The following is an 8,193-nucleotide window of genomic DNA, read 5'->3' on the forward strand; positions in this document are numbered from 1 at the left end:
GTAGTGGATTATGACATAAGACTGTCTACTGAGCGCTGTTTAGTCTTTCATTTGGTTGCTGCGTCATTATTTGTCATTAACACATAGTTTCAGCATCGTTTGTTTAAACGCAGATTTGTGCAATCCATACAGTGATGGATTGTTGTATTTATTCAGCTTCATTTCAGCTCAAGCATGTTGTCTTCTCACCAGTCTGTGCTCTGAACCTGTCTGTGCTCACAGATGATGAAGGCTGGGGTTTGGGATCCTCTCAAGTCGTTTGATTCATAGCCTTCCACAGCAAGACAAAATGGAGGATCATTTAAAAAGGTAAAAATAACTGACCATGTGGAATCTTTATCACCACTTTATTTATTTATTTGACTTTATTTACCAGTCTGAGACAGCCAGCATTGAGAATTGTTTCATCAATCTATTTAGATTTGTGTTCCAGCGAAAGCCTCAAAAAGTGTTGGGATACTTCAAATGTGTGAATTTCTTTGCATTATATAAACTATCAAACCAAGTGCTTTCTGCAGATGTGACAGACTTTCAGAACTAACTTCACTTCCCCAGGGAGACCCGGACACGACCAATTTTGAATTGATTTTATAATTTGAACTAAAAAAATAAAAATAAAAAATATATATATATATTAAAAAGAGGGAATTAATTAGTAGATCGTGGCCACAATTACCCACTTTCCTGAACCATTTTTTGAAAATGTAAAACAATTGTAGTTCATCAGATCAAAAAAAAAAAAGTCATAATTTTCTCACCTTTATGTTGTTGCATTCCAGTCCCATGGGATATTGGTTTATCATTGAAAACTAATAATAAATAAAACCTGTTCATTATAAAAAGCAAACATAACTCTACACAGGACTTTTGATAAAGTTTGGACTTGTCTTACAGCTCCTTTGTCAACCTTTTTACTTGCAAGTCATTGATAACGTTTCATTAAAGGTATTTGAACCTTATGTATGTTTCTAAGATTAACCAAAGTCTTATGGATTTGGAACAACATGACGGTAAATAATGAATTTAACAGAATTTAACATTTTTGGTGAGCTACATCTTAACTATGAATATTTTCTGCTACCATTTGACAGCAAAAAAGTGTCACAATCCTTCTTGTCTTCAATTTTAAAAGCTATTTTATCAGTTGCTTTCAATTTTCCAATAAAGAACAACAATCAAAAACTGTACTAGTTTTGACTAGATTTTTATCGGTTAATGGTTTTTATCTTAATTGCATCTTTACACAGAGCTCCATATAAAAACAAGACATGCCAGTCGTCACCAGAGGACTGGTTCAAGAGAAGGCAGAGATCAGTGGACAATCAGCATGACACAACACCAAGGACACACATCAGCAACAGCAGCTCTCAAACCAACAAGAGCGCTAGTCCCAAAACCCACCGTGGTCTCAACGATGGTTCAAACAAGCAAACTGGAAAGGTCTGATTCTTTCATGGCCATTTGGATGATTTGAATCTATACAATGCTTCACATTTGAAAGCCTAATAAAGTTTTTCAATCTCTCAGATACTGAAGGACAACAGAGCTGAGCCTTCCTCTCAGGACAAAAGAATCAGCAGGAGATCAACAGACAGAGGTGCTTGTTCCCTTTAAGAAGCCTTTTAATAATAATGTCCTGATTGGGTCATAAGTGGATGATTTGTTTCTGCTTTCAGGTTACAGATGGACCAAACCTTCCCCAAACCCCGCAGAGAGAGCCAAATCAGCCATTTCCTGTAGTAGCACATTTGAAATGAAACTTGCTGATTTCCCTGAATTAGGTGACATCCCACCGAGCAACCCTACAGTAGCGTCGCTGCACCAGGAAGCATGGGTCTGTGCTGGTGCAGTCACGCCAGCGGAGCATCAGAGTTCACCGGCACCCATCTGTAAGGTAACCTTCATGCATGATGATTTGGGCCAAAGAACACATTGTTCTGTTAAAGCACAAGCTGTTTAGTAACATGTGCTGGCTTTACAGCCTCAATTAAACTTTACAAATTCTTTTTTAGAATGTACCAAAGCGAAGAACCAAGTCAGCACAGCAAGTCCCGCCCAGTGGAAAGTGTGACATGTCCACAGCTGTCACAGCAGGTGAAGATCTGCAAACATTCTTCAGAAATCAATCCGTTTTCTCAATGCACGTCTTTCTTTGTCTTATGATATGTTCAAGTCGTCATATTTAGGAGTTGGGAACTTGTAATTATGATGCCAGGTGCTTTAATCAGAGCTATGTACCTAAGTTCAGCAAAATTATTGAACTTCTGCATAATGATGAATAAAGGATGCACATCAGATGTGTTTTTATTCAGTTTATAAAGGTGCTGTAAATTGGATAGTTATATACAGTGCATCAAGACAGTATTCACAGAGCTTAACTTTTTCCACATTTTGTCGTTACAGCCTTATTCAAAAACGGATTCAATTCATTATTTTCCTCCAAATTCTACAAACAATACCCCATAATAACAACATGATTTCAAACAAACTACTTTCACATTGTCATTATGGGGTATTGTTTGTAGAATTCTGATGAAAATAATGAATTTAATTCATTCATTTTAGAATAAGGCTGTAACAACAAAATGAGGATACCCCAGTGGATGCACTGTATTCTGTTGTAATTGTACAGTATGCTTGTATTTTGTGAAAGCAGCATGCTAGTGTTATTGTAAATTGGGGGGGGGGGGGGGGGTAATTTCATTAATTTCAACAATTCTCCTATACGTTTTCATTGACACAACCCTATCTCTGAAACTCAGGGCTTAAAGACAGTTTCTCACTAATAATTATCACATTGATGTGCAGTTCATGTGTGTTCAGGTCATAAAGAAGATCTTTATGACATGACTAATAACAAACCGTTATTTTGCAGTTTGTAGTTGTTTAAAGGGAAAACGTTGTTTTCCTTTTTGAATATTCCGTTTCACTGGGAAATGCATCACATTACAGAAGTGGGTTCTAAATTAGATTTTTAAGTTAAGAATCAATACTAAAAAAATTTAATGTATCAAATTGTTTAAACCCTAATTTGATTTAGATCAGGACAGTCTAGTATCCAGTCCCACTGGATCTTCTGCTCAGTCCTGGGCAAACGTTGCCTCTCAGCCTCCCAGAGTCATCCAGAAAAGCCTCAAAGCCAGCACACTGTCTGAGGTAAACGGCGGCATTGCTGATCAGTATTTTCAAGATGTACTATACAAAATAGACACAATTTTCACCTTATTACTGTGTCTAGGAGGATTTAACTACACAGCCAGTAGAACAGAAAACAGAAAAGAAGAAGAGGAAGAAAAAGAAGAAATCTAAAAATGCATCTGAAAACACAGATGAGATCTTAGAGGAACATCAGATACAGCAGGAGCCTCCGAAGTTTGAGGTAAAATCTGAATGACGTGTGATTTTATATTTTCTGAAATTAGATTTTATAAGTTTCATGTTTAAGTTAAGTGTTGTTTTTTTGTTTTATAGGACGAAGAAGAGTTTCCAGACCTGTCACTTGCATTTGTGAGTTCATTTGTTTGACCTGAGCACCTCTTCATGTCAGCAGTTCATATTAAATCTTCGTTATGTTTGCACATGTTTATTGTATCATCTATAATTATATTAATTCAGGAACTGAAAGGACATTCAGTAGCACAAAAAGAGGGTTTGTCCTTACACAAAGGCACTACATCCACTTCTGCGTCCAGTGACCCTAAGAAAACACAGGTTGGTGTGTGTTTCCAGTGCGCTGTTTAAACCCCACCTAATCTGAAAGGATGTACAGTTGACGTGTAATCCGAATATAAAATGAATGACTAAATGTTTCGTCGAAGAAATGGGATGGTCACACATTGTAATGGTCTCATACCCCATCTCATCTCAGCAGACTAGTCAGAAGAAGTCAAAGGTTCCTGTAAAGCTTGACCTTGGAAACATGCTGGCCGTTCTTGAGGAGAAGCAACAGTCTCAGAAGTCCAAACAAGACCAGCGACCACTAACACTTTCAGGTATTTGGCTGAAAAATATTAGTGGATGCTCTTTGTAGGACAATAATTAATATTATTGGTTTGTTAGTTGGAGGAGCTCTCCCTGTAGTCCACAAAGAACCTACCGTTTCGAAAAAGTCAAGACAGCAAGAGAAGACACCGCACAACCCGCTGGACTCCACCTGTCCGTCAGTGAAGAAGGGAAAACAGCGAGAAGTTCCCAAGGCCAAAAAACCAACACCGCTCAAAAGAGTGAGTCCAGTGTCCACTTAAAGTTTCACTGTGTGATTTCTGTGCCACTGGTGTTATCGAACACAACCTTTTTAAACCGTTTTTTCTTGTGAATTCTGAGTCTGTTTTCGATCAGCATTCTTAAAGCTGTTTTGCTATTTGAACCCTTGAGGTCATTCTTCGGGAGAGAGAGGAAAGGAAACAGAACCGCCTGCTGGAGGAGAGAGACCCGGCCCGAGAGGCAGCCGAGGCTGGAGAAAAGGAAACTAGTACTAGTGAGAATCCTTCTGAAACCAGCATTGCTGACCATGACCAAGATCTTCACACAGGTATGAAACACAGCACTGTAATGTACTCGCATGTGATCAGAATATGAGATGTTTTGGTGTTGTCTAGCTTCAGTGTTTTTCTGATAAGCAGAATGAAATTGTCATAATCTGTATCAGATATAGATGACAACCCTGAACTCATTGGTACGGAGGAGTCCGAGAGTGGCCAGCCTGGTTCACCGACTCATCACAAGTTGGATGAAAGCATTTCAGAAAATGGAACACTAAAATCCTGGAATCCTAATTCCAATCCCAGTCTTCCTAAAATCCACAGCAGGAAGTTCAGAGAGTAAGAACATCACATTTGTTTTGTTTTAGTTTTGTATTTTCTTTTGGTTTTGTTTTTTTTCTGCTTTTTCTATAGTTTGTTTAGTTTTGTTTCTCAAACGTGTTTAAATGGATGCCTTATTTTCTGGCAATGATACATTTGCTTATTATATACTTAACAATAATAATAATTTTGAACAACAGCAACAACAAAAGAACAACAATAATAAGAATTATAATAATTATTATTATTCTAACACTTTACAATAAGGTTCATTAGTTGATGTTAACTAACTATCAAGGAGCAATACAGTTGTTACAGTGTTTATTAATCTTTGTGAATGTTAATTAATACAACTACAACTGTTCATTGTTTGTTCATGACCAATAATTAATACCAACAAATATAACTTTTTAATAATACATTAGTAAATGTTCAAATAAATATTAACTGACATTAATAAATGCTTTAGTTTGTTAATGTAGTTAACTACTTGAACCTTATTGTAAAATGTTCCCATTATTAATATAGTTGTTATTTATTGACATTAATTAATTGATAACATTGATGTTTGCTAATTCAACAGCTACTGCAACCAAGTGCTTAGGAAAGATGTAGATGAATGTGTGAGCAGCTTACTGAAGGAGCTGGTGAGGTTTCAGGATCGTCTTTATCAGAAAGACCCCATGAAGGCCAGGATGAAGCGCAGGCTGGTCATGGGCCTACGAGAGGTGCTGAAACACCTCAAACTCAGGAAGGTCAAGTGCGTAATCATCTCACCCAACTGTGAACGCATTCAGTCCAAAGGTAGAGTCAATTTACAGCAGCAAACTCACATTTTGGTTCATTGTTGCTGACGGATTGCCTGGTGTGTTAATGTAGGCGGTCTAGACGAGGCTCTTCACACGATCATCGACACATGCCGGGATCAGGGCGTCCCGTTTGTGTTTGCCTTGTCAAGGAAGGCGCTGGGCCGCTGTGTTAATAAAGCTGTGCCTGTTAGCTTGGTGGGCATCTTTAACTATGATGGGGCACAGGTGAGTAGTGTTAGTTGTGGTAAATATCTTTCTGTTATTGAGTAAGACTTCATCCTTTCAGATGTTTGTGAAGAATCTTGAATGGCATTACTGTAAATATGTCATGATATTGTTTCCAATTGTAATCGATTGGTGCACTTTGCTGATTTCGGTGTATTTGATGGCCACAGGACCACTATCACAAAATGATTGAGTTATCGGCTGAGGCCAGGAAGGCCTATGAGGTGATGATCGCAAATCTGGAGGCTGTATCACAGGAAGAGCAGGAGGAGCAGGAGGAGGTGGAGCCGTCAGGAGAACCTTCTGGAACTGAAGAACCCGAGTACAGTACGTCCTAAATATAAAGACTTAAAAATAGCATGAATTTATTGCTTTTGCATGCAGTACTGCAATTTCATTATCCTTTTAGTTAACTATTTTGTTAAACTACTCCATTAACTGTTAAATATGTAAATGAATAACTAAGCTGCTGGGTCACTCTGTGTCAAAGCAACCAAGTTTCAGAAACTTCCCCAGCTCTTTTATTTTAGTTAATAAAATATACATATATAAACAGATTTAAAGTGATTTCTGAAGGATCATGTGACACTGAAGGCTGGAGAAATGGCTGCTGAAAATTCTACTGTCATCACAGGAATAAATAAAATATATTTTACTGTAAAATAAGAGTAAATGGCAAATCGCAAAATAGCCAATTATTGATTGAATAATCAGCCTGAAAGGAGTTTTGAAAGCATCATTAAATATGTGACGTGAAAACTTATTTTAAATTATATTTAATTATCCACTCACTCGTTACTCTTTTTAATCTGTTTCTGTCTTCTCAGTGAAAGTCTGGAAGAGAATGCTCGAGAAAGATTACAACCACCCTTTCCTTAATTTTGAGGAGCGGTTTTCATCCATTTCTATTAGTTCAGAGCAGCTGCTGGATGACCATGAAGGAAGTTGATGGAAGTACATCGACGAATGAGACAAAATGGCTGTTTTCGCTTATTTTGTTTTGCAGAGCCGAGGTCACGCTTTTCTGTGACACGGAAACAGATCACTACAGAGTTTCCGACCCCGACTGAGCCTTTAGCACCCTCTGAAAAAAATGTCAGGAATAGCTTGAAGTACCAAATGTGCCTATCTAGAGGATTTTATGAAATAATGTAAATGTATATTCCTGGGACCTGGAATGGTGTATTAAATCAAGAGGCAATAGAGCTGAAAACAGAGAACTGCCCTTGACTAAAAATATTTTCTTATAGATACCACATACTTATAGTTTGATGTTTCCGCAGCCTGAATGGTGAATATTTTTGCAAATCGCTATTATCCCTCTATTTCTATTAATATGAGTGTAATAGTTTGATAAAATGAGAGATTTTAACCCTAATCTGAACTATTAAATTTATGTACGTTTACATTTGTAAATCAAATGTATTTTTCTTCTCCAGTTGGATGCAGGATTTTACTGATCATGACCACTGTGTTTGCTGCCCACATGTCGTCTTTATCGGCAGGGTGCCCTTGATTCTGAAGACTCAGAAAGTGAATGATTGTTATGACCAAGATCTGTTTGTGGGAATACCTCTCCTTCCTAGAACTTATTAAACACCACTTACCTAAATCCTAGACCTCACTTTTAATTTATAATTCTCCTCTGGCTGTTCCTCAACACTAGCTGAACCATTAATACTGAGTGCTGGAGGTGGTTCTCCTTTAAGTTCTCAGTGTTAGTTTAGCTCTATGTCTTTATGCTGTTGACTGCAGATAATAGGAAATGTGTGTGTTATGCACTTGTGTAGTACTCAGTGGTCTATGGCATATATAAGTAGCATAGAGCTAACAATTCAAAACTTCACTCAGCAGTAACAAATCATGTTCACATATAAACCTTTTTACCTGCTTCTATGTATTTTCTGAATGTTGACTTGGGGACCAAAAACTACTTTGTGATTGTGAAGGTTTTAGAATTGTCTCTAGTATTTGCAATAAATCCATTGCAATAAATAAACTTGTCAAAAATGTCTGTTTTTGAAAGACCATTATAAATGAATAGAAATCAGTAATGAATCTGTTGTGCTTAAAGGGATAGTTCACCAATTCCGTCCGTCATCATTTACTGACCCTCAGTTGTTCTTTCTCCTGCTAAACACAAAACAAGATATTTTGAATAATGTTGGTAACCTAATAGTTTCTGGTCCCTGTTGACTTCCATCTTCAGAAAGTATGTTAAACAGAAGAAAGAAACTTGCACAGGTTTGAAACAACTTGAGGGTGAATAAATGACATTTTTTATTAGATTTTTTTGGGGGGTGAACTATTCCTTAAAAGGGATAATTCACTTAAACTTAAATTAATTAAATTAAACT

At 37.1% G+C, this 8,193-nt stretch overlaps 2 protein-coding genes across 7 annotated transcripts in view; one reads left to right on the top strand and one right to left on the bottom strand.

The window, feature by feature from the left end:
• Nucleotides 1–269, bottom strand: part of LOC127957171 (4-hydroxybenzoate polyprenyltransferase, mitochondrial-like) — a 10,594-nt gene extending 10,325 nt beyond the window's left edge. Inside the window, exon 1 of the mRNA XM_052555583.1 lies at nt 190–269. The gene's annotated coding sequence lies outside the window, so the exon portion shown is untranslated. The remainder of the gene's footprint in view (nt 1–189) is intronic.
• Nucleotides 1–7,848, top strand: part of LOC127957169 (selenocysteine insertion sequence-binding protein 2) — an 8,409-nt gene extending 561 nt beyond the window's left edge. For 2 of the 6 annotated variants that reach the window (XM_052555575.1, XM_052555576.1), the window contains 17 exons: nt 223–309; nt 1,248–1,440; nt 1,528–1,597; nt 1,677–1,894; nt 2,013–2,094; nt 3,041–3,156; nt 3,239–3,379; nt 3,472–3,507; nt 3,616–3,711; nt 3,869–3,992; nt 4,060–4,223; nt 4,375–4,531; nt 4,649–4,820; nt 5,386–5,606; nt 5,682–5,836; nt 6,007–6,163; nt 6,664–7,848. In XM_052555575.1, the coding sequence (XP_052411535.1) occupies nt 290–309; nt 1,248–1,440; nt 1,528–1,597; nt 1,677–1,894; nt 2,013–2,094; nt 3,041–3,156; nt 3,239–3,379; nt 3,472–3,507; nt 3,616–3,711; nt 3,869–3,992; nt 4,060–4,223; nt 4,375–4,531; nt 4,649–4,820; nt 5,386–5,606; nt 5,682–5,836; nt 6,007–6,163; nt 6,664–6,785 (2,244 nt within the window). In that variant the 5' untranslated portion in view covers nt 223–289 and the 3' untranslated portion in view covers nt 6,786–7,848. Of the gene's footprint in view, nt 1–192; nt 310–1,247; nt 1,441–1,527; nt 1,598–1,676; nt 1,895–2,012; nt 2,095–3,040; nt 3,157–3,238; nt 3,380–3,471; nt 3,508–3,615; nt 3,712–3,868; nt 3,993–4,059; nt 4,224–4,374; nt 4,532–4,648; nt 4,821–5,385; nt 5,607–5,681; nt 5,837–6,006; nt 6,164–6,663 lie in introns of all 6 variants that reach the window. The other 4 variants (XM_052555578.1, XM_052555577.1, XM_052555579.1 and 1 more) reach the window with 3 other exon arrangements.
• The last annotated feature ends 345 nt before the right edge of the window (nt 7,849–8,193 follow it).

The sequence above is a fragment of the Carassius gibelio genome, chromosome B5 (genome assembly GCF_023724105.1).
Source record: "Carassius gibelio isolate Cgi1373 ecotype wild population from Czech Republic chromosome B5, carGib1.2-hapl.c, whole genome shotgun sequence".
Classification (NCBI taxonomy): domain Eukaryota; kingdom Metazoa; phylum Chordata; class Actinopteri; order Cypriniformes; family Cyprinidae; genus Carassius; species Carassius gibelio.